Raw genomic sequence first — 27,010 nt, forward strand, 5'->3', positions numbered from 1 at the left:
CGTAGGCTATGGGGCACACCTCCAGCTTGCCAGGGAATAGGCTCTCGAACTTCTTCTGCAGACTGAAGGTGAAAGTGAGCCAGCCCATGTTGGAGGCCTCCCGGCCCTGCCAGAAGTACACAATGCACTGGAAATCCTCCTCCGGCTGCTTCTCCTCTGCCTCAGCCACTGCTTCCTCCCCTTCTGCGCCCTCTGCCTTCCCTTTGTCTTCCGTCTTCTCTTCCTCCTCGTACTCCACAGGGACCCAGTACCTGTGGGTTAGACAGTGGTGAGCAGGGGTTGCACAGGGCAGAGGACAGAGGGTGAAGTAGTTCTGTGGCACCTGCAGAGGAAGACGTAGCAGTCCTGTGTGTAGAAGTGGCCAAACTCCTCCTCCGGCAGTCGAGTGAACTTCCTGCCTTCCAGCACGAAGCCTTCCATGCCATCCAGGTCCTCATTCCATTCCTCCATCAGCTGCTCTGCCTGTCATCCCGTCCCCAAGTGAGGTCTGAGCACCATGCTGTGCAGCGCTCCCCACCTCTCACATCCCCCCCACCCCAGGCTTCACCCCACCTCAGCCAGTGCCATTGGTGGCTGCCGAGGTAGGAAGAGCGCAGTGAGGTCAGCCTTCATCTGGTCTTTCTTCTCGGTGTCACGCTTCACCTTCCCAGAGAGCCCCTGGCCCTGCAGCACGGCCTCTGCATTCCGAGTGTAGTCGACAGTCAACACGTCGTCCCAGTTTTTGAACTTGGCCTTGAACACCTGTGGAGAACAGTGTAATACCGTAAACTGGAGAGAGGTACAGCACAGTTAAGGAGGATCCAATCGAGGTTTGGAAAATCTGGTCAGAGCTCAAGGGTGGGGTCCAAACAGGAGCTGGAGATGACCTGGAAAGGTGGAGCTTAGCAAAAAGAAATGGGGACAGGAGACAGAGTGGACGGTTCTGCAAAGATAAGGTGGACTTGGGCCCACCTCTGCAGCACAGCAGTGCCAGTAGAGGGGTGAGGGCATGGCGGGCAGTGGAAGGCAAGCCGCTGGCTGTGGGCGTGGGGACATACCTGAGCCTCGGTGCCCTCCAGGCTGCGGCTGACCACTGCATGGCGCGGCCGGTGCAGCATCCCACACAGCTCCTGGCCCAGTTTCAGCGCAGCAGCACGCACTAGTCGTGGGGACTTGCGGCCAAGCCAGATGAATACATCAGACCAGCAGTCCAGGATGTACACGCACCGTGTGTCTAGTAGGCTCTGCAGCTGTAGACAGAGGCGAGAGGTCGGCACCCGGCCTACACAGACTGGACCAGGCCCACCTCCTTACCAGTCTCACTGACCCATGCCCACCTCCTACCTCCTCCCAGTCTCATTAACCCATGCCCACCTCCTGTCTCCTCCCAGTCTCACGACCCATGCCCACCTCCTGCCTCCTTACCAGTCTCATTCCTGGCATCAATTCCACCTTGGGCCGTTTCCTGTGTTCCACTGAGAGCTTGTAGTTGATCTGGGGAAGCTCCAGGTAGCCCAGGCCCAGGCCCACCTGGCAGGAGAATGAGATGGGTATGGCAGACCCCACATTTGCCGATTTGGGGCCTAGCTCCCCACCTTGCTATTTGGACCTGTTTCCCTCCAAACTGAACCACATTTTAAGGACTTCCTACCAGTGGAAGGATCTAGGATATGCTGGGCTTTTTTCTAGTATAAGGAGCTGTACCAGGGGTTTGCCCACACCAGGCAAATGCTCCTGCAGAGTCTCACTGCAAACCAGTGGAAGGCTTTAACTTTTTAATTACTATTTTTAAGTAGGCATGTTTTGCCTGTATGTACATATGTGCATCATATGTATCCTTGTGGAGGGAAGCCAGAAGGCAGTGTTGGACCCTGTGACCAGAGCTGCCCTGTGGGTCCTGGGACTTGGATCCAGGTCCTTTGGAAGAAAAGTGCTCTTAACCACTAGGCCATCTCTGCAGTCCTGGAATTGCTTGTTAGGTTTTTGTCGATTTTTGAGACAGGGTTTCTATGTGTAGCCCTGGCTGTCCTGGAACTGGATTTGCAGATCAGGCTGGCCTTGAACTCAGAGAGATCTGCCTGCCTCTGCCTCCCAAGAGCTGGGATTAAAGGTGTGCACCACCACTACCTAGCTGGAAGGGCTTTTAAATGCATGTTCCTTGCCTGCCCAATCTGGGTCCTTACTGTTGTTTCTGTTTTCTTTTCTTTTCTTTTTTTTTTTTTTTTTTTTTTTTAAGATTTATTTATTACATATACAGCATATATGACTGAAGGCCAGAAGAGGGCACCAGATCTCATTACAGATGGTTGTGAGCCACCATGTGGTTGCTGGGAATTGAACTCAAGACCTTTGGAAGAGCAGTCAGTGCTCTTAACCTCTGAGCCATCTCTCCAGCCCTTTTTTTGGTTTTTCAAGACAGGGTTTCTCTGTGTAGTTTTGGTGCCTGTCCTGGATCTCGCTCTGTAGACCAGGCTGGCCTCGAACTCACAGAGATCCGCCTGGCTCTGCCTCCCGAGTGCTGGGATTAAAGGCATGTGCCGCCGCCAACCGGCTGTTTCTGATTTCTTTTCTTTCTTTTTTTTTTGTTTAAAGATTTATTTATTTATTATGTATCCGAAAGAGGGTGCCAGATCTCATTACAGATAGTTGTGAGCCACCATGTGGGTGCTGGGAATTGAACTCAGGACCTCTGGAAGAGCGGTTGGTGCTCTTAACCTCTGAGCCATCTCTCCAGCCCCTGTTTCTGATTTCTTAACTTGTCTCTTTCCTGCTCATAAGAACCGTAGTCTCCTACCACTCACAAAACTAAGGCCAAATTCTCAGCTCTGGTACCCAGGAGCTTCTGGCCCACCTTCGAGAAGAGTGTGCCAGCTCCATCCTCAAAGCTGGCTTCCAGACTGAGCTCCTTGTCCAGAAGAATGCCCTCTTCTCCCAAAGCCCATAGCACAACCGACCAACTGCAGTCAGGCTTACTCTGTACCCCAGCACCGTGACTCACCTTGTATAGCTTAGGTTGGGGTGGCCAAAAGTCATCAGGCACATGCTTCTTGATCTCAGAGGGCTCCCCACCCAGCACCTCCCAGAATTCTGGGGGCTCTTGGCCCTGCACCAGGAGTGTGATCTCTGCTTTCCCTTTCCGTTCATTCTTGTTAATTTTCTCTGCAAAGAGCCTGAGGACAGATGCAAAGCCCTCAGCAAGGCCATGTTGTTCTTAGGGATACCTTCCTTCGCCTAGAACATTCCATAAGACCCACCTACCTGGCCTTGGTGGTGTTGCTCAGTGTGGCCTGGGCCCCCCGCCACACATAGATGTCCAGTCCTCGGTCCAGGAGGAACACATATCTGGATAGGACAGCAAGAGCTGTAATGTAACTCCCTGTGCCTGACCCGTAAGGTGGGGTTCTGGCCCTTTTTGGGTAGACCCCAGGCTTTTCTTCCAAGCTCTGAGGGAAGTTAAGATTGCTTCCTCATAGGTGGGAAGGCAACTAAGGGCAAGTACCCCTACTTCTTCTCCTATCAGGGTGCTCACCTTGGATCCAGTGAGGCCCCCTTGAGGGGCACAGGTTCCAACTTGATGTTCTTCTTCCCATATACACGGTACATCCTGGGGGACAGAGCAAGAAAGATTTGATGTGGGCGCCAAGGGCCCCTTGACCGTATCACCCTTGCCTGTACCCATTCCCAGCGGTCCAGGACAATGACACCCATCTCTACATGCTTACCTGGTGACATAGTGTGTATCTTCCACAGTATAGAAGCCACTGGCTGTTCCGCCTTCAATGTAGGAGATGTCATTGTCAAACACCTATTGTGTGAGTATGGTTCTTCATCACCGAGGTGTCCCCTGCCCCCACCAACTACCCCTGCCAGGCTTGGGAGAGTTCACACCGCTGGAGTGGGGGTACAGACCCACAGTGATTCTGAACAGGATGGAGTACATGCACCTTTTACATGTACATGTACAAAAGTGTGTGTACAGATGGTGGGCAGTCTGAGAGGTGTTTATGGAAGCTTGCAAACCTGGGTGGTCAGGGTAAGCTCTCCAGCTGCATGCCCTCTCTAAAGGTAACCCAGCTGGCATCAGGGGAGGCCATTTTCTCAACTGGTTTTGCATTTTTTAGGCTGGGCCCTGACCTTAGCCTCAACAGCTACAGGTCCCAGCCCCATCTCTCAGCTACTCTCCTTATCCTGTCCACCAGTTCCCATGCTAATCTGCCAACCTCTCTCCCTCAGCCATGGGTTTCAGGCTCTGACCACCTGAGGCCTCCCCAGACCTCACCTGAGGCCTCCCCAGACCTCACCTTGCTGTGTGCGGTTTCTCGTTCCCACCTCTGCCTCTCAGCTCCCTGCCCCACCTCTCCCTGCCCCACCTCTCCCTGCCCACCTCTGTACATACGGCCCGCGTTCCCTCCCATCCGGGTCTGCTGGCCGCACCTGCAGGAACTCCTCGCTTTCATCGCCCATCTCCTCACGCACAGTACGGCACTCGGCACCCAGGTAGTTGCGCAGGTTGACCGCGTGGATGGCAGAACAGGCTTTCTTGTCGAGTGTGGCCTCCCCACCAATCCAGTAGTAGATCTCCCAGTTCAGGGAGCCACTGTCATCCAGGAAGGTCTGAGGAGACCAAGGCATCAGCCACAAGAGCCTTCGTGGGCTATTCATGGTTTCCCAGCCCCAGGAAAGCCGCATGCATGGTGTCCACTGCCTAACTACCAAACTCAGCCTGCCCACCTGCCCCTGGCCTCACTGAGCCACACCATGCAGAGCACTAGGAGCCAGCCCCACCTTGAGCACGATGTAGCAGTCAGCCTCGTAGAACTTGCCATGGAAGGCTTCCTCCACCAGCACAGGCACAAAGTTCTCAATTTGCCAGATGGTCAACCCAGGCAGCTGGCCCACGTCCTCCGTGAAGAACTCCGAGTAGTCAAGGCGTGGCTTCTCCAGGCCCTGGTCCCAGCGCCTCACCTTGCCCCCAGGTGCTCGGGCATCTATGCTTTCCTGGGGACACAGGAGCAGTACTTGACACTACTCAGACACTAAGGCTGGCCTCTGCCTGCCATCATCACAGGACCTTAGCATTAATTTGCCACTCTCTCTGCTCAGGGCCCCTCTTCCTCTTGGGCGGAGTCCAGACCTGCCCAGCCCCAGCCCTGAGCTGACTTACCTCTTGTTTTTTGTTTTTCTCCTGGGCAACGTCTGACATGCCCTTTAGCACTTGCTTGGCCTGGTCATCCTGGGCTGAGTCCTTACGCCTCCGGAGCCGCATCTTGCGAGCCAAGGGGTCCTTGGACCCGCTCCCTACTTATGGGGGGTGCAAGCATATAAGCCCTTGCAGATGGGTAAGCACAGATCCAGAGGAGTGCCCTTGCTCCCAGGCCAGACCACATTCTACTCACCGGCCGCAGCGGCAGCCACCGTGGCAGGGGAGGCGCCTGCCAGCCTCAGCTGGTTCTGTAGTGAGAAGTCAATGTTGTACCACTCGGCAGTTCGGTCAGCAGGCTTGGGCGGCATGACCAGGCTGGGGTTTTCTCGCACATCCAGGACCTGTTAGGTGAGCAGAGATGGTGCTGGGCTGGGCGCTCAACTCCAAGCCACATATCTGGCCTCTAACTTTGGTCTGTAGCTGGGACCAGGAACTAAGTTCTTGTCCTGGCCACCCTGCAGCTGCCTGTGGGGCTTCAGTGACACTACAGTGTGCTGAGAGAAGATGCCACTCTCCCCAGTGGCACCTGGGCACTGCCCCTAGAAGGCTACTGCTAGGTCTCACTCCAAAACACAGGCACACCCTCTGCTCCATCTCTCCCGATACCCTGTCCCCACTGCCTGACCTCGATCTCTGTCAGGAAGTGGATGGCCTCTGGGAGGGTCACCAGACGGTTCTTGTTCAGGACGAGTTTCTTCAGCTTTGGGCACCTGTAAAGACAGGGCCAGACAGAGCCTTAGGTGATATGGTATTGCAATCAGGGCCAGAGGAAAAGGGTCTTTGTCTCAGAGCAAGGCACCCACATGATCCTGTTGTTGTTTTCTGGCTCTTTTGGGGGGCCCACCACCCAGTTCCCATATCAGTCAGCTTAGTTTAGTTTCTAGCCAGCTTTCCTTTACTTAATTTATCCTGTCCACCTTTTGCCTCTGGGCTTTTCCCGTTCTCTTACATCTGTAAATCTTACTCTTACTCCACAGCTCGCTGTGTAGCTGGGTGGCTGGCCCCTGGAGTCCTCCTCTTTCTCTGGCTGCCTCTCTTTTCTCCTCCCAGATTTTTCCTTCTATCTATTCTCTCTGCCTGCCAGCAGTATCGGCTGTTCAGATCTTTATTAGACCATCAGGTGTTTTAGACAGGTATAGTAACAGAGCTTCACAGAGTTAAACAAATGCAACATAAACAGAAGTAATACACCTTAATATAATATTCTACAACATGATCCACATGAGGGTTAGTGATTTTCAGAAGAGGATAGGAACCACAAACTTCTATGGTACTGGACCCCTACCTAGACCCTAACATTATCCTCCTAAAAGGTGCTCTGGGAAACCCAAGTTGGGTGCGGGATGGGCGGGGGCCTCATCCCTGAAGGCTAATCAGTTATTAGCGGGATGCAGGCAGATCACGAGCTGCAGCATCAGCTCCAGTTTGAGTTCCACCCGGCCCAGGCTGCCCAGCACCTGCAGAGACTCTCAGGAATCAGCTCCAGGTTGTTGTTAGCAGCCATGAATTCCTCCAGGCTGCTGAGCTTGCCGATGCCAGAAGGCAGGCCGTCAAAGTCCAGCTTGTTGGAGTTCAGGTACAGCTTCTTCAGCTTGGTCAGCTTGCAAATGGCCGACTGGAGGAGCAGGACATCTGTTAGCGCAGAGCCCAGCACTCCTGCCCAGCCCACCCTAGGTCCCAGGCAAGGGCTCACAGGCAGGGAGGTGAGCTGGTTGCGGGACAGATTCAAGGTCTCCAGGTGCACCCACTGGTCAATGCACAGGGACAGCTCTGCAATCTGGTTGCTGCTGAGGTTGAGGCGGCGCAGGCTGGGGAGGGTGTACAGGCACTCCGGCACCCTTGTCAAGTCGTTGCATGACAGGTCCACATCTGGGGCATTGGAGGGGCCCGTCAGTTAGGACCCACACAACAGCCACCAGAAGAAGCAAGCCTCATTGTGGATCCCTGTTATCTATTCTACCACCAGGTTGTGTGGTCTTAGGCAAACCTCTCAACCTTTAGTTTCTACGTTTGAGAAACTCCCTCAGGTGTCTAGTGACAGAAACCCAGTGTAAACTGACCATGGGGTGCCGAACCGTAATGCCAGCACTTGAGAGGCTAAGAGAGGGGGGCTGCTAAGAATCCAAGGCCAACCTGTCTGCACAGTGAGTACCAGCCGGGCCAGGCAGCCGGAGTCACACAGCAAGGCCCTATCGAAAAAGCTTTTAAACGGTAATCTGACGTATCTGTGAGATGTGATTGATGAGGCAGGAAGTAGACATTTTTAAAGGGGCTCCCCAGACAGTCCAGACCTGAAAGGTTGCTCAAGCCCTCCAGGCTGGTGGGGAGGTTGCTCTGGGTGCGCTGAGTGTTCCGAAGGTGCAGGGTCTGTAGGGCCATCATGGCTGGGAGCTGCCTGTGAGGAAAGGACTGGTTACCCTAAGGCAAGTCCCCTCAAGGGGTGCAGCTGGGGATGGCGTGGACAGGAGGGCAAGACCAAAGAGTGGGCATGATGTTCAGCAAGCACAAGCCAGTGCTGAGGCCCGAGCCTAGGGTTGGAAGGACCAGGACCCCTGGGATGCAAGGAAAAGCATGGCCCCTACCGGAGCTGTGCATGCAGCAGCGGGTTTCCATTCAGCACCAGGGTCTGAAGGTGCACGAGGCGGCGCATCTGAGGCGGAAGGCTCTCTAGGCGGTTCTCACTGAGGTCCAGGTACAGCAAGTCCGTAAGATTGATGAACAGCTGGTTGGGGATGGAGTCGATGCTGTAGTGCAGAGGGACAGACTGAAAGTCAGCCCTCCATCCCACCTGGCTCTACTGCCCACCCGCTGCGCCCTCAAGCTCCCCAGCACCTGTTATGGCTGAGGTTGAGCACCAGCATGTTCTTAGCATTCTCCAGCTCCCGAGGGCATTCTGTCAACTGGTTATGGCTCAAGTCCTAGGGAGCAGGGGCAAGGTTAGGCCAGGGTGGCCCCACCTCATGCCTCTGTCATACTCAAGGACCTGGCAGAACACTGAGCAGGAAGGGATAAGCATTCAAGGCCAGAGGGAAACAGATCCTGAGTGGAAGGGGGCGGGGTTAGGGAACTGATTCCATGAGTGATGTTGGCCCAGCACTGTCTATTTAAGGGAAGATGATGGCCCCAGAGACTGCTGTGATGAGTGAGGACTGAATGACTGGGCATCCTAGGGGCCAGATGGGCAGGTAACCACTGACCAGAACTGAGAGATCATCCAGCTTGAAGATATCATCCGGGACTCCAGAGTTCTTCAGGCTGTTGGCCCGAGCTACAATGGCCTAGGGATACAAGGAAAAATTTGTGATCCTTACTTCCTGCCCTCAGGGAGAAACACAGGCCAAGTGTTTCTTCAGAAGCTGGAGGCCATGTCTGAGGACTCTCCCACCTCTGATCTTTGCTCACACAGTCCATCTGGTGGGCTCTTCCTATCCTTCTGGTGAATGTCGGACTTTAAAACCCAATGCCAGTGTGCCCCAGAGCCCAACAAGGGGCCTTCAGAGTTGTGGCACTGGGATGGAAGCCCAGGGCTTTGCAAGTGACAGGCATGCACACTGTCACTGGCCTGCATTCCCATCCACTTCTGTTTCTTTTTCCCTTTTAAGAGGTGGCATACCACGGCAAGAAGCACCACCTCCTTCGGGCCCTATAGCCCAGGGTCATAGGTGGAGCAAATACCACTACACTTATGCTTAGTTCACTGTTGGTAGAACTGTTTGGGAAGGGTTAGAAGGTGTGGCCTTGTTGGAGGAGGTGTGTCACTGGGGGCAGGCTTTGAAAACTCAAAAGCCCACCCCATTCCAGTTAGCTTTCTCTGCTTTGTGGTTGTCTCAACGTGAGTTCCCAGCTATTGCTCAGCACCATACCTGCCTGCCTGCTGCGTGCTCCCTGGGCGATGGTCATGCACTCTAACCCTTGGAGCCATGAGCTCCCAAATGAAATGCTTTCATGTTTTGTCACAGCAACAGGAAAGCAACTAAGACAGCTAGTCAGTGGCAAGGCCCTGGTTTACAGTCAGGAAGCCCAGGTCCAGAGCCGGGGTTCTGGCCCTGCAAAGACAGCCCTGGCTGAAGCCTGTAAGGCTGGCAGGGGCCTGATTGTCAGGCCACCTTCCAGATCCAGTCATACCAGCTACACCGCTGTCTGGAGGTGACTTCTGAAAAGTCACCTGCCTGTGTGGCCAGGGGTCTTTACCTGTGTGGGAGACGTCAGAGGCACATCACACACACACACACACACACACACACACACACACACACACACACACACATGCACACGGACTAGCCCCACATTTCACCTGCACTGGCTGTGTTCACAACTCACCCGAAGTGAAGGCAGGCTGGACAGCTCCCCATGCAGGGTCGTCAGGTGGTTGTGGCTCACAGACAGGTGCTCCTGGACAGGGTAAGAGTCGGAGGCTCAGGTGGGGAGCTAAGATGCGCAGTCCCTGTCTGCGCTGCAACTGCACCACCCGGGAAGGCCATTCCAACAATCCCCTCTCCTTTACACACCCTCCCCCTCCTTGTATACCTCCCAGGTCGGGTGCCCACTCCCACTCCGCTAGCTTTGCCCGCCCATACTGATTCCTGTTTTCTATGTGACCAAATCTTTTTGGCAGGGGATGCCCACCTGGCCCAGCCCTGGCGACAGGGACCCTCCCTCTGCCCGCTGCCCTTACCAGCTTCTGGAGAGCCGCTAGTTCTTCAGGCAGGTAGCAGAGGCCTGTGCGGTTCAGCTTCAGCCACCGCAGACTGGTCATAGCCTTAACATTCTCAGGGAAGTAGCCACCCTGGTGGGAACAGACGTGGTGAGGACCGTCTGGGAGAGGGCTGCCCGGGCTCCCAACACCTCCTGTGGTCCCCAGGGAGTCCAGAGGCCGGAGCCAACTCCTTAGCTGCTTCACTTTCTCTCTCTCTTTCTTTTTTTTTTGGTTTTTTTAAGACAGGGTTTCTCTGTGTAGCTTTGTGCCTTTCCTGGAACTCACTCTGTAGCCCAGGCTGGCCTCGAACTCACAAAGATCCACCTGCCTCTGCCTCCCGAGTGCTGGGATTAAAGGCGTGTGCCACCACCGCCTGGCGTTCACTTTCTATTTCCATTTGCTACTCACAAAATGGGACTGAGAGTCCCCAAAGGACAAACGAACCCAAATCTGTCTGTCCTGCTGGAGTCTGTGTCCCAGGGAGGCCAGACAGACCTGGTGTGGTTAGTGGCGCTCACGTTGCTTTGCCTGGTGTTCCGGGGAGTTTGGGCTGTCTGCGGTGAGGTTCCCACTAACGCTCCCCAGACTGCGCTAAGAGCCCAGCTCTCCATCATTCCTGGCACAGACTCTTCATTCAGTTCTCATATGTAATGCCCACTTCAGCCCCTCCTTGGCCACTTTTTTCTTTTGGTTTTCTGAGACAAGGTTTCTCTGTGTAGCCCTGGCTGTTCTCGAAGCCAGAGATCCACCTGCCTCTGCCTCCTGAGTGCTGGGATTAAAGGCGTGCACCGCCGCCGCCGCCGCCGCCGCCGCCGCCGCCGCCACCACCACCACCACCACCACCACCACCACCACCACCCAGCGGCTAACCCTGGCCATTTTGACATCTGAGCAGCTTGAAGCTTAATTGCCTTTTGTTATTGTTGCCTCCTCCAGCCACATTACCCAAGGTGACTCAGACGTTCCTAGTCCAGAGAGGACACACGGACACCCCAGGTGAGGATGGTGGGAATGTGGACAGGGCAAAGCGGTGACAAATGTGTCCACGTGCAGGTGAACTCAGGGGGAGCCCTCCTCCTCCTCCTCCTCCTTAGACCCCCAATCTGACATGTAAAGGGACGCCAGGCCTCTGAGCTGCCTGCCCCTCCTGTCCAGCTTTCCTCTCCGCTAGGCCTGCAATCAACCTGCCTTATTATTATTATTATTATTATTATTATTATTATTATTATTATCATTAATTTCAAGACAGGGTTTCTCTGTGTAGCTATGGCTGTCCTGGAACTCTCTTTGTAGACCAGACTGGCCTCAACTCAAAGATCCACCTGCCTTCTGCCTCCCAAGTGCTGGCATTAAAAGCGTGCGCTACCACGCCCATAGCCTGCCTCTTTCTTGACTTTGAAGAACTTGGGATGCCGGGGAGCCGGTCCCCTGCCATGGCCATCAATCAGCCTCGCAGCTGCGCAGACCACACCGCGGAGGACCTCGCACACCTGTCAGACACTACATACTAACAGATCCCTTTCCATCCCACGCCTCCAAACAGGCTGATCCTAAGCCCCTGGGGCACATGAGAACCCCGGTGGTGCAAGAGGAGAAGTGACTGGCCCGAGACCACAGGGTGGGGCGGTAGCCGGCTAGGGCGTGTTCCCTCGGTGGCGAGGGCTCGGGCGCGCGACCCGCGCGCGGGCCCCTCTCCTGTGCGGGCCCCGGTCCCCTGAGCGCCGGATCCGGTCTTCCGCCGCGGGCGGGGCCGGCCCGGGAAGACTCTCGGAGGCCCGCCCGCCCCGCCCGCCGGTCCCGGAAGCGCAGAGGGCGCGGCCCAGAGGGACGGCCGCGGGGGTCGCCCTCCCACTACCCCCCTGCTAACCTTGAAGTCGTTGCCGCTGAGGTCCACGCCGCGCACGAACGGCAGCACCCCGGTGGCCTCCATGGTGGCGCAGCTCTCCGGCGGGCAAGGAGGACGCTGGGCGGCCGGGAGCCGCGGGCTGGGTCAGCGCCGGCCCCGCCCCTTTAACCCGCGCGCGCCTCCTCCCGGCCGCGGCGGCTCCGGGAGCTGTAGGCCTCGCCGGGCCCAGACTTCTCGCGAGTTCGGGGACTGGAGAGGCCTGCAGGGGTCGGGGACTCCCGCTGGAGGCGTCCACTACCTCCAGTCTCCTGTCTCAGCGTCGAGGGTGGGGGGCCCAGGCACTGTCGCTTGGGCTGCTGTAGCCGCGGGAGCTGGCCGTGACCCCGGAGAGATTATGGTGCCAACGTCAGGGGCACAGGCGGCTTGTGGGTGACAGATCGGTGGTAGTGAGACTTCCGGGTCTTTGGGACCTAGCCCTTCTGTCTCTGGGCGACTCAACTTCGCTTTTGTGTAACATGCTTCCCAAAGTTGTCAGGAGCAAAGGGGTACTCAATCTGTGGCAGCTTAGCGATCAGGGTGCACAGACACTTCAAAATAATAACGAAGCAATGTTACTGTTATCCCTTGGCATCAGGACTCCCGCCACTGTTCTCTATTGGCTTGTCTCGTGCTCTAGAAGACCAGCGTGTCTCTTGGACCAAGCTGTTAGTGGCTGGCTAGCCCACGACAGGTTGCCCACAAGCATGTACAGCTGTTCTATGGAAGTTCAAGGGTCTGTCATCCCGTGTTACAGGAGGGAAGACTGGTAGCGTCCGCACGACAGGTGGTACAGCTCTTTGGCCATTGCGCGCCAGGCGGGCCAAAAGGAAATGAGACCACCGGGGCACTCTAGCAGGGGCGAACTTGAGAGACAGAATGTGGGCCTTTGGGCTAAGTGCAGTTCTGTCTGCCTGGCTCACCAAGGGAACGTGGGCCCAGACAGCTTTCTCCACACCGAGGCTCCCGTTACAAGTACACACAAGGTCAGACGTGAGGCTTAGGCAGGACTGCCGAGAACTCCAGGCCAGCCTTGGCTTCAGTGGGAGGCCCTTTCTCAAAAAGAACAAAAGTAAATAAACTCGATCAGGCCCTGAACAACTGTCACTCACTCGCCACCACCCCCCACTTTGCGCAGACAACGTAGCCTTGCGCCTTTAAATCCGGAGTGCGTCCGTGGTTTCCGCCCCCGCCGGCCAAGGGGCGTGCCTGGCGCTCATTGGCTGAGCTGCGCAGTCTTGAGCACGTGTGCGCAGGAGTTGTGCTCTCGGATTGGAACGAGGGCGTGCTTATCCAGCGTGCCTTTCGGGTCACTCGCCGGTCCGGGCCTCGGCGTTCGGTTCCCGGGGCTTGCACGTTCCATTCCCAGGCGGGTCCTGGGGCTCCAGGGTCCTACTCGCTGCGTCCTCGGGTCGGTGCGCTGACGCCGGGACGCAGGTACGGCTGCAGCGCGCCGGGAGGCCCGGGGTCTCCCTGCCCTGGGCGGGGCACGCGTCCCTATGCAGGTGAAGGCGTGGCTTGTGGTCACACCGCGGTGGGAGGGAGGACTTGGAGACAAGACCTGAGTTCGAATCCTAGAGTTGGCCCTTCCCGACTTGGGTATTGCATGATTTCCATGGCCTCAATGACTTCCTCCTTGAATAGCGTTTAAGAGCCGTTTGTATGTGGTTACACGTTTCTGCTCAGCCCTGATCCAGGGTAATCAGTTTTGGCCCAAGGGGAAGGACAGGTAACAACCAGGCTATGAAGAATCGGGTTATTTTGTTATTTTTGTTTGTTTGTTTTGAGCAAGGCCTTTATTATGTAGCTCTGGCTGTCCTCCAACTCACTGTGTAGATCAGGCTTGCCTCGAACTCACGTTGATCTGGCAGCCTCTGCTTCTTGAGTCCTGTGATTGAAGGTCTGTACCACCCTGGGCCCAAGTTGTTTGTTTGTTTGTTTGTTTGTTTTTGGAGACAGGGTTTCTCCGTGTAGTTTTAGTGCCTGTCCTGGATCTCACCCTGTAGTCCAGGCTGGCCTCGAACTCACAGAGATCCGCCTGCCTCTGCTTCCCGAGTGCTGGGATTAAAGGTGTGGGTCACGGCCGCCCGCCCCTGGTTATTTTCAACCACCTATTTTATTCCCTCCTGCCCGGAGTTTGAATACAGGTCCCCTTCACATGCAGGGCTGAGCCCCACTCTAGACAAGTGATGCCCACTTCAGTTTGCAAAGTGGGTTCCTGGTCTGAGGGCAGTGGTAGACAGTAATAAAGAAGCAGAAACCGCTCTGGGCTTTGCGATGGGCTCCCTGGCTGGCCTTTGACCTTGCCAGGCCCCAGGACAGGGTCTTATTTTTAGTCTAGGAGAGGAGACAGGTGTCCCAGCTGAGTCACAACGTGGTTCAGGCTACAGCTACTCCAGGCATCTTGTCACTTGGCAACTGGATCCCAAGGCACCCATGGTCCTGAAGGGAGGGCTGAGGTCCTTGGTGCCCCAGCAGGCAATGACCTTCTGGCTTAGTGGACTGGGCCCTGGAAGTTTCTGTTTCCTTTCCCAGGTTCCTGACCCTGTCCAGCTTTCCTTACCGGTGCCATCGTAGAGAAAAAGCAAAAGCCCTTGGCTACAGGCCTTTCTCTTAACGTCTTCCCATTCCCACTGTTGTTCCAAGTCCAAAGGGCCTGGCCCATCTCTCCTGACTCAGTGGGCTATTTAGGGTTCCTTTACTCACCACTGGACCATGGGGCCTTTATCCTTGACTTGTACATGCCCTCCGCCTGGCCTCTGATGGAGTTGCCCTGCCTCTGGAAGTTTTCCTGTTAAGATTTGGGGAGGGGTGCAGTAACTGGATCCCTGAATTTGCTGAGGGTCTCTCACAGGCCTGACAGACCCCACCCAGGCAGGCTTGCTGGAAACCCACATTGCAAGTCTTTCTGAGGGCTCTGGGTTCCTCCTGACAGGCCATCACAGGGTGGCTGTTCTGGGTGGGTCCAGATTAGGAGTCTGAGAACCCGACCGGGAGGCATGGGGGAAATAGAAGCGCTCAGGCTTTGAGGGTGGACGAGTCTGGAGGCTGGGCAGTGAGTCCCAGACTGTAGCACCCCTTTGCTGGCTTGGCAGCTTGTATCTGTGTAGAGTAAGGGTCGTGATGGTGAGCCCTGTTTCTCAAGGTCTTGGCAGATGTCAGAGTTACCTTGGAGGGTGAAGCCAGGAGAGAGGCTTGGAGCCTTCCTATGTGAGCCCCCTTCCAGAGGTGGGAAGCTTTCGGGCTTCAGGGAGGAGCCTGGCAGTTACCACACTTCCTTCTAAGAAACCCTTTGAGCAGCCCCTTCCTCACGAGTCCTCAGGAAACCGCCCTCTTGATTATAGCTAAGCACCTGCTCACGCACGTCGGCCCCACCAGTCTGGCTGCCCTCTCCCTCAGCAGCACACCCCTCCCTGCCTCTTTTCCAGGCAACCATGGCCGAGTTCTCCCAGAAGCAGAGGAAGCAGCATGGCGGAGAGGGCCTGGGCAGCGTGGTGGACTTCCTCCTGGCTAATGCTCGTTTGGTGCTAGGTGTGAGCGGGGCGGCAGTGCTGGGCATTGCCACCCTGGCTGTAAAGCGGGTAAGGCCAGGCGGGCATGGCCTGCCTGAGACCTCCACAAGAGGAGGCAGGACCAGGGAGCTGGAGGATGGTGGGACTTCTTTGTTGTTTAGTTTAGTTTTTGTTTTTCTGAGGCAGAGTTTCTCTTTGTAGCCCTGGCTGTCCTGGAACTCACTCTGTAGACCAGGCTGGCCTGGCACTCACGGAGATCCCTGCCTCTGCCTCCCAAGTGCTGGGGATTAAAGGCGTGCGCCGCCACTGCCCGGCCATGGTGGGACATTTTGAGGCTGGACTGGAACAACAGGGGCCCCTGCTTTTCCGCCCTAGCTTCCTGGTGTGCACCCCCCTCCCCACCCCAGCTTTGCCATGGCCCCCGATGCCCTGATCTGTGTCACTTTGCCTGTAGCTCATCGACAGGGCCACTAGCCCTCGGGATGAGGATGACAGCAAGGGGGACGGCTGGAAGGAGCTGAGCCTGCTGAGAGCCACATCACACCAACAGCCCCAACCCCCCCCTGCCGCCCTCAGCCAGCCCATACCTCTCCTGTCCCCCTCACCCTCTGCCCCAGGTGAGCGGCACTTCCTCCCGTCTACTGTGGTGAGTCACGTGCAGGAGATGCAGTCTTCACAAGGGTTTGCTCCTCCCTGGGTGGTGGGCCCCTCAGATGATGAACAGGTGTCGTAGGCCCGGGTTTTTCTGTTGTCCGAAGGATCAAACCCAGAGCCTCACCTAGGCCAAGCAGGCTCCACCACGGAGTTCTTCCACGGCCCTGGGATCTTTGATTTTTACCTGTCTGCTTTCTACTATAGCAAAGGTTGCACCGTAAGATGGTGGAAAGCCTCAGATGGGGAAACTGAGACCTGGAGAGGGGCAGGATCCGTCTTCCCCATTCTCCGTGAAGTTGTTTTAGTTGTAGGAGCCAAAGTGTTGGGACTCTGGGCCAGTGAGACTTTCTTGGTCATCATGCCCTCACTGTCCTAAGGACCTGAACTCAGGGCTTTCTCAGTGGCCATCACAGGTGAGGATGAAGCCCAGTGTGGGCACACAGCTAGTAACCAGGTAGAGTCTTCCGAAGTTGTTGTAGGACTTTCTGATACATTCTCCTGGATGCTTTCCCTCTGCAGTGGAGCCCACACACACTCATTCTCAGAAGACGCCAACACCTCAGCTCAGCTCCCCAGCGCCCCTCTGCCTGACATTCCAGGAGAAGCTGCTGGCATTTGAGTGCAACCACGTGATCGTCCCGGAAGCCCACGTGACTTTGGTGAAACAGCTGGTTGGAGACATTGCCTTGGAGCTGCAGGCCTACTTGAGGAGCAAGTTCCCAGAACTGCCCTTTGGGGCACTTGTACCAGGGGGGCCTCTCTACGAGGGGCTACGGGCAGGGGCTGCTGAGCACGTGCGCCTGCTAGCGCCTCTGGAGTTAGAACCAGGTCTGTGGAGCCTGGTACCTGGTATGGACACCGTGGCCAGGGAACCTCGATGCTGGGCTGTGCGCAGGACCCAGCTGGAGTTCCATCCCCGTGGGCGCAGCCCATGGGACCGCTTCCTGGTGGGGGGTTATCTTTCCTCCCGTGTCTTGTTGGAGCTGCTACGGAAGGCCCTGGCAGCCTCTGTCAACTGGCCAGCCATTGGTAGCCTACTGGGATGTCTGATCCGGCCCAGTGTGGCTTCGGAAGAACTACTACTGGAGGTTCAACATGAGTGCCTGGAGTTCACGTTAGCCGTGCTCATGGTGGTCCCTGGGGCCAGCACGGATGACCGTCTTCTGCTGGCTTGGCCCCTGGAGGGGCTGGCCGCCAATCTCTGGCTGCAGGATCTATATCCGGTAGAGGCTGCCTGTTTGCGGGCCCTGGATGACCGGGATGCTGGCAATCGCCGGAGGTTGTTGCTGCTGCTGTGTGGTGTGTGTCGTGGCCATCCGGCTCTGGGGCGGCTGGGCTGGAGTCACCTGACCCAGGTGGTTTTGCATCTGGGGGAAGAGGAAGTGGCCTGGACCGAGGAGGCCTTGGGGGATCGCTTTCTGCAAGCCCTGGAGTTTCTGGTGGGCAGCTTGGAGCAGGCCAGCCTGCCCTGTCACTTCAACCCCAGCGTGAACCTCTTGGGCAGTTTTCGGGAAGAGGAGATCGATGACATGGGCTACGTACTGTACAGTGGTCTCCAGGTCCCTGAGAGCCTACTCTAGGTGGATGATGACTGGGATTGGCTTGTTTTCTGATGCTGAAGAGCAGCAGCCACCTCCCTCCCAGGACATTGCAGAGTGGGGCTTGCTTTATTTTAGCCAGAGTGGAGGGGAGGATCCATTACCTAGGCCCATGGGTGGGCATGTGCCTGGGTGATGGTGACCAGGATTCCCAGATCCAGAGAGTCTGGGTTGCTGTCACCTAACGTGGCTAACCTGGCCTGGCTTTCGGTGCCAGCCACGCTGATGCCCCCTGGCCCTCCAGGGTTCACTTAGGATCTTGGGCTCAGTCTATCATCACCAGCAGTGAACTCACCAAGAGTGAGACATGGCTTTGGATTTCCTAGGCTTCACCTAGGCAAAGGCTGGTTCCAACTTTTTGCCAAGAAGGAAACCTAATGTTCTTGGTTGGGTAACAGCCCCAGTATCCTGGAGGCACGCACAGCTGGTCATTGAGTCTCTGGGGCTGGAATCACCTGGTGCCCTGGAGGATAGCTTCTTAGCTGTTGAAAGATGTTTTCCTGATGGTCATGCATTTGTTTTTCTGGTTGAGTCCTCAGGCCCCGAAGTGGAAGGTGTCTCCCTTGCTGCCTGCCTGCCTGCCTTATACCCCAGGGAAGGAAGGTCTTGTTTTCCTCCTGCTTGGTGGGTTTTCTTTGTAGGTCACAAATTACCTCTGGGAGAGCCCCTTCCTCACTGGGGAGCTGAGCTCTGTGCTGTCCCATAGTGGCTGCTCCTGGACCTCACTGCAGGGTAGAGGACACGCCCCTCCCAGAGGCCTGTGTGCAGCCCTGGCCTCTGCAGTGTGCCAAAATATTTGATAAATGTCTGACCTGGCACCCTGGTTAAGTGGCATGGCTGGAGGAGGGAGATGACCTTCCCCGCCAGGGGGCCTTTCTATTTTAAGTACCACTCCTCCTACACACACACACACACACACACACACACACACACACACACACACACAGAAACAAAGCTATGCCTTGAAGAGTGTGAATAAAAGGAGAAAAATTGTATGCATGTGTGATTCTTGCTGGCAGAAAATGGTCTTCATATCTTTGTAGGTGGCAGCTTGGAGCTTCACAAGTCTTGCAGCTGCCTTGATGTTGAGGCTTGAGGTCATCGTGGAGATGGCCAGATTTCTTTTTAAGAAGTCTTTTCAGGAGCCAGGCGGTGGTAGTGCATGCCCAGCACTCAGGAAGCAGAGTCAGGTGGATCTGTCTGAGTTTGAGGCCAGCCTGGTCTACAGAGCGAGTTCCAGGACAGCCAGGGCTACACAGAGAAACCCTGTCTCAAAAAACAAAACAACCCCCAACAACAACAAAAATGTTCTCAGGCTGAAGAGATGGCTCAGAGAGTGTCCCCTCCTCCCCTACCACCTATAACCAGGGCTGCACTGTGGGGAAAGAGCTGTTGCGTCTCAGCCTGAGAGGCCCTCAGGTATGTGGCCTCAGTGACAACTGAGGATGCACTTCATATACAGCTGCCTTGGCTCGAGTACCGCCCACTCTAGGGATACTGTTCCGACCACCCCTGCCTCTACCTACCCTTCAACCATAGTTTTATCTGGCCTTGAGCTCCTGCTACATCCTGTTGCAGACTTCCAGGCCTGTGAGAGGTCTGGGACATAAGTGTGCCCCAGTGTCCCCTTCTTTGGAGACAGGGTGGCCAAAGGGTGGATAGCCAGGGTGTGGGAAGAGTGCTACCTCACTCCTCAGGTCTCTAAGCCTTCAATTCCATGCATGGCCTTTGACGACTGCACATTTTTTTTTTTTTTTTCAAGACAGGGTTTCTCTGTGTAGCCCTGGCTGTCCTGGAACTCACTCTGTAGACCAGGCTGGCCTTGAACTCGGAGATCCCCTGCCTCTCTCTGCCTCCTGAGTGCTGGGATGAAAGGTGTGTGCCACCACTGTCTAGTAACATTTGCACTTTTAATACTATAATTTTCTTTGTAATCAGGTAAATGCCTTTTTTTTTTGGTTTTTTTGAGACAGGATTTCTCTGTGTAGTTTTGGTACCTGTCCTGGATCTTGCTCTGTAGACCAGGCTGGCCTCAAACTCAAGAGAGATCTGCCTGGCTCTGCCTCCTGATTGCTGGGATTAAAGGTGTGCGCCACCACTGCCCGGCTCAGCCTGCTTTCTTAACAACTCAGGAACCTGCCCTGAAGTGGCCCTGCCTGGAGCTGGCTGGAGCTGGCTGGTCCCTACCACATTAATCACAGATGAAGACAACCTGATACAGGCTTGCTTACAGGCCGAGCTAATGGAAACATTTTTTTATTGAAGTTCCCTCTTCCCAGATGACTTTGGCTTGTGTCAAGCTGAAATAAAGCTAGCCAGCACACTGTCTAAAAAAGACCGTCGCATCACAGATGAGGGAACTGATGCTCCATGGGCATGAAGTAGGGGAGTCAGGAGCCAACCTGAGGTCACATTTGTCTAGCCCTGTCTTTGTGCAGCCTGGCCCAGCAGGACTTGGTCCCAGGAGTATTACCTGTGTAGATTTAAAAATTAAAAAAAAAAAAAAATTCAGGGTGGAAGTGGCCCACACCTTTAATCTCAGCACTTGGGAGGCAGATGCAGGCAGATGTCTGTGAGTTTGAGGCCAGCCTGGTATACAACATGAGTTCCAGGACAGCTAGAGTTATTACACAGAGAAACCCTGTCTTGAAAAAAACAAAAACAGAGAGGAAAAAAAAATCTTCAGGGCACCTTGGGGTTCTGAAACTGTGAACTCTGTGGTATAAATCTAAAGTGTCCCTAAAAGGCTCATGTGTTGAAGGTTTGGTCCACAGTGGCTGATGATTCTGTCAAGCTCAAAAGAAAGTATCCGTATTAACACGAATGGGCAGGGGCTGGGGCACAGCTCTGGGGTAGAGCCCGTGCCTAGCATGAGGTCCTGGCTTTAAGTCAGCACAAATTAAAGGCAACTGAGCTCAGCAGTGGAGGGCCTGCCCACCATCACAAAAGGAACAAAGGACTTGCAGGCATTCAGCCTGACGTGATTTGCCTGTCAGCCTGTCTCTGGGACAGGGACCTATTGGGCAGCTACCTTTAGTTGTTTTCAGAGAAGGGATTCATGGCTGTGATGGTTAGTTTTTTGCCAAGTTGGTACAGCTAGGGTCACCTGGGATGAAGGAACCTCCATTGAGAAAATGATCTCCATCAGATTGGCCTATAGGCAGGTTTGTGAGACAGTCTCTTGGTTAACAACTGATGTGGGAGGGCTCAGCTCACTGTGGGCAGTGCCACCCCTGGGCAGGTGGTCCTGAGTTGTAGAAGAAAACAAAACCGAGCAAGCCATGGGGAGCAGGCAGTGTTCCTCCATGGTCTGTGTCAGCTCCTGCTGACTTCCCTCCATGATACCCGAAGCTGTGAAGTGAAATGATCTCCTTCCTCCCCAAGCTGCTTTTGGTCATGGTGCTCATCACGGCGACAGAGAGCTAACTGGGACAGTGGCTGTGGCAAAGAAATTGCTTTCAGGGAAAGCCTGGTATGAGTCAAAGTTGGGTTATTTAAAAGCAGAAGGAAAGGTGCAGGGGGGAGGAAGGGGGTGAGACCTCTGAGTGCACACAGGACAGGATGAGTGTGGGTGTACAGCTATAGGATCATGGCGGCTCTCAGGTTACATCTCTAACCCTACTGAGAAATGTCCCTCCCCTCCTGGTACTGCTCTGTGTAGCCTAGGTGCTCATTTTAGCAACGCATACACTAAACAAAGATGAGTATGGCCCCTGCTCAAGGACGACATGCAAATTCACCGAGCGTTCCCTAGGTTTGTTTTTCTGTTTCAAGACAAGGTTTCTCTGCGTAACAGTCCTGGCTGTCCTGGAACTCACTGTGTAGACCAGACTGGCCTTGAACTCAGAGATCTGCCTGCCTCTGCTGGGATTAAAGTCATGTGCCACCACCGCCTGGCTTTTGTCTCTTGGATTATACTCATGTCTATAAATTATGAGTCAAAAATGTGATAGAAGAAAAAGTAGAAAGTTTTAAGGAAGGTTTATGAGGGTGCTGTTGAGGTTTAGGGACCAGGTTGTGCTTGAGACTCAATGGGATACATTACCCTAAGTGAAGGCAAGCCTGCTTACTGCCCTGAGTGTCTTTGGAGTACACACCTTGTCTCCACAGGCAATTCTGGTTTTTTCAGGGCTGTCTGAAAAATTTCAACCCCACTAGCAGGGCCCACAAGCTCCTCCTCCCTCCCTCCCTCCCTCCCTCCCTCCCTCCCTCCCTCCCTCCCTCCCTCCAAGTGACTGTAGCAGCACCCCAGACCCCACAGTTAGCAGAGCAGGTTTGTGAGTGGTGGTGCATGCCTGCAACTCTAGCACCTGGGAGGCTGAGGCAGAAGGATCAGGGGTTCAAGATCATGTCACCTCATACATACATACTAGCACAGCTAAAGACAAGGAAAGAAAGAACAAACGGGGGTGTGGAAGAATAGTAACTCCACATGTTGCTGTTGAGACTGAAATGGTGCAGACACTATAAACATTGAAAGTTAGCTAAAGGTTTTAACATTTCATTGCTGTACATATATCCAAAATGACTGAGATGGCCATCCAGATGCCAGTGAATGAATGTCACAGCGGCACCACTCACAAACGTGATACAGCAGTCCCTCTCATTTGACTGAGTGCCCTGCAGTCTACTGTGGGCACAAAACGTCTCAGGGAGGTGGGGGAGCCATCGCTTTCTATCATCATCATCATCATCATCATCATCATCATGTTTCCCATCTTTACTGTGCCTGATGTAAATGCTATCAGTTTGCTACTGTGAAAAGCGTGTATAGTTTGCTACCATTTGAGGCTTCATGCTACTTCAGGATGTGGGAGAATATGGCCCCACATATAAGCAGGACTACTGTCATACCCATGGGACTTTATGCAGACATACAGATAGCGTGTGGGGGCTGGAAAGAGGAATTAGCAGTTAGGAGTACTTCTCATCCTAGAGGCCTAGAGTTTGGTTCCTAGCACCCATACTGGGTGGCTTACAACTACGTGTAACTCCAGAGATCCGATGCCCTCTGTGCTGGCCTTGGTGGGTACCTGCACACATATGGGATACATCTCGACATACATAATAAAAATAAATCTTTCAAAAAATGAGCCAGGTGTGGTGGCATATGCCTTTAATCCCAGCATTTGGGAGGCAGAGGCAGATGGATCTCTGCGAGTTCAAGGGCAGCCTGGTCTACAGAATGAGATCCAGAACAGCCAAAGATACACAGAGAAACCCTGTCTCAAAAAACAAACAAACAACAAAATATGGAGCAATGACTTAGAGTACAATCTCAACAAATCCTGTGAACATTATGCTAAGGGAAAGAAGCTAGGCACAGAAGGCACATGAGGTTCTTTTTATACAAAATGATCAAACAGGTAAGCCCAGCAGGTGAGGGGTGGACCAGGGACAGGTCCTAAATGGGGCTGCAAACTGTCCCCACTGAGCAAGGGTAGGAACTCACTGCTGAAACCCTGCTGCCAGTCAGGCTAAGAGCTACTGGACTAGCAAAGGCTGTTGTTCAGACCTGGGGACAACTCCAGGTGCCTCACAAACTAGCAACTCAAGGAGCAATTCACACTTCACCTCTCACCTGTACACAAAGCTGGAACGGACCTTCTAGAAGTTTATGAGGGCAAAAAAAAAGTGCATGGCCTCCTCTGGAAAGTATGAAGGAAGAAAGTCAGAGCCCCAAATCTGCCAGCTTCGAGGGACAAGCCACAGCAGGGAGTAACTGGGATAAGAGGGTGCTGAGATGGGGCGGGGAAGAGTCCCAGGACGAAGCCCCTTCGGCCTTCACTGGCTCTCGCTGCACCCCCACACCGCACACCATCAGAAAAAGGGGACGGATTTTTTATTAAGGCACATGAGCTATGAGTGTCTAGATGGAGCAGGAACGGAAGCGTCTGCACATACATTAGGAGAGCCACTTCTAAAACAGCTGTGCAGAGTCCCGCTGGGCTGCCCAGGGCCTGTGCTGCTGGACGCACGACCTGCTTCTCACTTGGCAGCCAGCAGCCAGTCAGGGCTTGGCGGTCACCAAGGTCAGTTTCTGCTTACACGCTGACTGACCATCTTCTCACTTTTCAGCAATGCAGCAGCTAGAGTCACTCCTGAGCCACAGACATAGGAGCAGCACTCAGCAGAGCCAGCCAGATTCTCCAGAGGCATCCGATCTTCGTAGTCCTCAACAAAGGCAGGCCAGCTCCAAAACCCAGTACTTCCCTAGGTTTTCAGGACAGTGGATGGCCACCTGGTCCCAGTGAGCTCATTTCCTGGTCTAAGCACCTTCCTCCACCGCACCTGCCCTCATCTGTTCTGAGGACAAAAGGGGCGGGTGTGTCCAGGTTGGTGGCAAAGGCTACACTTCCGGGGCTTTTTTGTTGTAGATCCTGCATCTGAGGAACCAGCTCTTAGTCTTTTGCTTGCAGCCTCTGGTCTCTGGGCTCTGCCTCTGCCTCCTGGCCATGGCGGGGCTGCAATACTCCCTGTGGGAGGAGACAGGAAAAAGCTGAATTCACAACTGGTATCCCTCAAGCAGCAAGGTGCAATGCCAGTTGTTGTGGTGTGCACCTGTAGTCCTAGTACCCGAGAGGTAGTGGTCGTTCAAGGACAGTGTGGGCTACATAAGACCCTGTCTCTGACAAAACCCAAGTCAAGGTACAATGCTGGGAAAGGTGGCATCTTTTACAAGTCAGGTGAACCCATGGGCTAGACTCACTTTGCTCTGTGAAGGTCAGCTCCATGTCAAGAATATGGTACATCCTACCACCTGTTACCCGCTTTCTTTTTTATTTTCAATTACTTTATTTTACACACTTTTAATCCCAGCACTCAGGAGGCAGAGGTAAGAGGATCTCTGTGAGTTCAAGACCAGCCTGGTCTACAAAGCAAGTTCCAGGACAGCCAAGGCTGTTCCATAGAGAAACCCCGTCTCAAAGAAAAAACAAAACAAAAACCAAAAAAAGATCCCCTCCCCCAATTTTTTATTTTTACCTATGTGTATATATGTAAGCTTTTACGATTGCAGGTGCCTGCAGAAGAGGACATGGGACTCCCTGGAGCTGAAGTTACAGGTGGTTGGTTGTGAGGCACCTGATATGGGTGCTAGAACTTAACTCAGGACTTCTGGAAGAACAGCAAGTGTCCCTAACCACTGACCCTTCTCTCTAGCCCTGCTTTCTTATTCTAGAGACTGAAGTTAGAGACACTGTCCTGATGAGGAGGCAGCGGTGTACCTTTCTACATACCCTTACTGTGTAGCAAAAACCCAAGCACACAGAGGCAGGTGGAGAGTCTGTGGTCACCAGCCAGCTCCCCACTTTACCTTGCCTGCAAGAAACCCTCTAGCCAATAAATAGGCCTCAGTGCTGGCTGCCCTGTCATTGAAGACATCTAGTCGTCTGGCTTGGAGGTCACATGTCACTTCTGATGAGCCTAGAAAGTCTCAAGTGTGTACAAGGCTAAGGGCTCTGCAGTTATTTCAAATACAGGCATAGCAAAGGATGTACTGATTGGGGGCCTGAGGTCCTATGCTCTTCACCAGGCCTTCTACTTCTTGCATCTGGTGGCCCAAATACAAGAACCATGGGAAGTCAGCTATGGTGGCACATGCTTGTTATTCTGGTACTCAGGAGGCTAAGGCAGGTTTGCAAGATTGAGACCAGCCTGGGCTACATACATACCCTGCCTCAAAATGTGCACCCCAGCCACAACTGGGATTGGAAAAATCTGTTTAACTGCGAAGTTGCTGCTTAGCCTTGGGTTCACTGCTGTGCAGTGCAGTGGCAAGGACCCACCTAACCCAGTGTCTGCTTAGCCTTGGGTTCACTGCTGTGCACTGCATTGGCAAGGACCCACCTGACCCAGTGTCTGCTTAGCCTTGGGTTCACTGCTGTGCACTGCATTGGCAAGGACCCACCTGACCCAGTGTCTGCTTAGCCTTGGGTTCACTGCTGTGCAGCGCGGTGGCAAGGACCCACCTGACCCAGTGTCTGGGTGCCGGTCCTTGTGGCACTCTCTCCTGAGACACAGGCCAGGCTGTGTAGCTCTGGTAGGTTACATACCACCACAGTGTGCCATCAGATAAAACGAGGCTGACATCAATGACCTAGCAAGGGTGACAGTCTGCAGCGAAGGAAGACACTTATTCCTACCTTGGGCCCTGTCACTGTGACACCAAATAAACTCCTTCACTGGCCTGCACCTCACCTCATTAGAAGACTGTGATCTAATTAATGCAGATGAAAGATGCCTGCTTAGGAAAGTGTATTTACCACAGCACTGGGCACACAGCTACTCTTCAATGTGAACCCAAGATCCTCTGGTTCCTACCTGGATGAACAATGAGGAAACAGAGGCAAAGCCATGGCCCTGCTGATCCTCCACTACATTCATCTGCCTTCCCTCTTCTCTGGTCTCTGCAGTGGTAGCCACTGTGAGAACCTCTGAAGGGACCTGATGCCCTGCTCCCTCACCTGGGGCCACGTTCTCATCCACCCACTGAAAGAAGCCACACTGCTGTTCTCGTGGCTTGGCACAGGTGTGGAACTGGCGTCCTTTGTTGGGCCCATCCTTCTGCACAGTCCGTGTGACAGCAGGCTGCCCGCACAGGCAGGACGTAGTCCCATCACTGTCACCGCCAAGGCTGCCGAAGCCATCCACGCTGCTGCCTAAGGCCGACGGGTACCGCCCGGAGTTGCCCGAGGGTCCTGATGCGGAGGTGGGGGGCTGGCTGCTGTCAGCCCACAGGAAGAAGTTGCAGCCACCTCCACCGCACTTATAGAAGTGCCGGCCCTGGTTGGGGCCGGGCTTGCGGACAGTGAGCAGCACAGCCTCCTGGCCACAATTGCACGTCACAGAGTTGCTCTCAGCAGCAGCAGTGGATGGTGGGAAGGTCTGGGCCATGGCCTTGGAAGGTCCAGTATGTCTGCTGACCAGAGGTTGAGAGAGGCTATGCTGACTGCTGTCCATCCTGTTGAGGGCCTGGCTGGCCTGCAGGTGGCCAGAGGGCTGGGAAGCTCTTGGGGGGGCCCGTGAAAATCGCAGGCCGAAGATCTCCTTCAGAGTCTCATCACATCCACCTATGCAGCCAACAAACTCCAGGGGCATGGTTGGGGGAAGGCTACCACGCTTAAACTTCAGCTTCAACCTAGGGAGGCCAAGACAAGAAAGAATGTTCATCTTTGCCCTGGTGCTCAGCAGGCACCAGTCACAGCCTCCCTGCACAGCCCAGGAAGTCCATTCCGAGTACAGAGCAGGAAGTGGACAGATGAACGCTCAGACTCTAATAAACCACCCGAATACAGGCACCCTTGGAAAGTTCTGCTTCTCTACCCCACTGGCCCCCTCAGGGATCTGGGGCTCGTTCAAGGGAAGGAAGTCAAGACAATAAGAATGCATCTAGTCTACTTTCGTGTTTCCATGTGTGCACAATAGAGTTTTCCAGAAAGGATGAAACGTGACAGCTCCGTGGAGTACAGGGACAGAGATGGAAAC

At 54.5% G+C, this 27,010-nt stretch overlaps 3 protein-coding genes across 5 annotated transcripts in view; 1 reads left to right on the forward strand and 2 right to left on the reverse strand.

Annotated features, from left to right (window-relative positions):
* The window catches only part of Flii (FLII actin remodeling protein), a 13,628-nt gene extending 1,752 nt beyond the window's left edge, over positions 1 to 11,876 (reverse strand). Inside the window, exons 1-23 of one of the 2 annotated variants that reach the window (XM_059270816.1) lie at positions 11,746 to 11,876; positions 9,858 to 9,968; positions 9,503 to 9,574; positions 8,380 to 8,460; positions 8,015 to 8,100; positions 7,765 to 7,926; positions 7,474 to 7,577; positions 6,876 to 7,051; positions 6,640 to 6,797; positions 5,808 to 5,892; positions 5,376 to 5,523; positions 5,144 to 5,277; positions 4,765 to 4,977; positions 4,414 to 4,593; positions 3,702 to 3,784; positions 3,509 to 3,583; positions 3,238 to 3,321; positions 2,978 to 3,149; positions 1,405 to 1,509; positions 1,038 to 1,229; positions 553 to 741; positions 323 to 462; positions 20 to 251 (exon numbers count right to left, since the gene is read on the reverse strand). In XM_059270816.1, the coding sequence (XP_059126799.1) occupies positions 20 to 251; positions 323 to 462; positions 553 to 741; positions 1,038 to 1,229; positions 1,405 to 1,509; positions 2,978 to 3,149; positions 3,238 to 3,321; positions 3,509 to 3,583; positions 3,702 to 3,784; positions 4,414 to 4,593; positions 4,765 to 4,977; positions 5,144 to 5,277; positions 5,376 to 5,523; positions 5,808 to 5,892; positions 6,640 to 6,797; positions 6,876 to 7,051; positions 7,474 to 7,577; positions 7,765 to 7,926; positions 8,015 to 8,100; positions 8,380 to 8,460; positions 9,503 to 9,574; positions 9,858 to 9,968; positions 11,746 to 11,808 (3,045 nt within the window). In that variant the 5' untranslated portion in view covers positions 11,809 to 11,876. Of the gene's footprint in view, positions 1 to 19; positions 252 to 322; positions 463 to 552; positions 742 to 1,037; positions 1,230 to 1,404; positions 1,510 to 2,977; positions 3,150 to 3,237; positions 3,322 to 3,508; positions 3,584 to 3,701; positions 3,785 to 4,413; positions 4,594 to 4,764; positions 4,978 to 5,143; positions 5,281 to 5,375; positions 5,524 to 5,807; positions 5,893 to 6,639; positions 6,798 to 6,875; positions 7,052 to 7,473; positions 7,578 to 7,764; positions 7,927 to 8,014; positions 8,101 to 8,379; positions 8,461 to 9,502; positions 9,575 to 9,857; positions 9,969 to 11,745 lie in introns of both variants that reach the window. The other variant, XM_059270815.1, reaches the window with a different exon arrangement.
* A 131-nt stretch (positions 11,877 to 12,007) lies between these two features.
* Positions 12,008 to 18,455, forward strand: Mief2 (mitochondrial elongation factor 2). Its single transcript, XM_059270817.1, has 4 exons — positions 12,008 to 13,197; positions 15,189 to 15,341; positions 15,727 to 15,889; positions 16,446 to 18,455. Exons 2-4 carry the CDS (start codon positions 15,195 to 15,197, stop codon positions 17,504 to 17,506), a joined length of 1,371 nt encoding a protein of 456 aa, XP_059126800.1. The 5' UTR covers positions 12,008 to 13,197; positions 15,189 to 15,194; the 3' UTR covers positions 17,507 to 18,455.
* Positions 18,456 to 23,349: 4,894 nt separating this feature from the next.
* Positions 23,350 to 27,010, reverse strand: part of Top3a (DNA topoisomerase III alpha) — a 42,522-nt gene continuing 38,861 nt past the window's right edge. For both annotated transcript variants that reach the window (XM_059270820.1, XM_059270819.1), the window contains 2 exons: positions 25,990 to 26,663; positions 23,350 to 24,000 (listed from right to left, as the gene is read on the reverse strand). In XM_059270820.1, the coding sequence (XP_059126803.1) occupies positions 23,822 to 24,000; positions 25,990 to 26,663 (853 nt within the window). In that variant the 3' untranslated portion in view covers positions 23,350 to 23,821. The remainder of the gene's footprint in view (positions 24,001 to 25,989; positions 26,664 to 27,010) is intronic.

The sequence above is a fragment of the Peromyscus eremicus genome, chromosome 8a (assembly GCF_949786415.1).
Source record: "Peromyscus eremicus chromosome 8a, PerEre_H2_v1, whole genome shotgun sequence".
NCBI lineage: Eukaryota > Metazoa > Chordata > Mammalia > Rodentia > Cricetidae > Peromyscus > Peromyscus eremicus.

What these genes read in the sequence shown, in the direction of transcription:
- Mief2 (XM_059270817.1), top strand. Translation starts at nt 15,195, where the DNA reads ATGGCCGAGTTCTCCCAGAAGCAGAGGAAGCAGCATGGCGGAGAGGGC. An exon ending in CCACCCTGGCTGTAAAGCGG is followed by an intron (nt 15,342 to 15,726) that starts GTAAGGCCAGGC and finishes CTTTGCCTGTAG; the next exon opens with CTCATCGACAGGGCCACTAG. An exon ending in CCCCTCACCCTCTGCCCCAG is followed by an intron (nt 15,890 to 16,445) that starts GTGAGCGGCACT and finishes TTCCCTCTGCAG; the next exon opens with TGGAGCCCACACACACTCAT.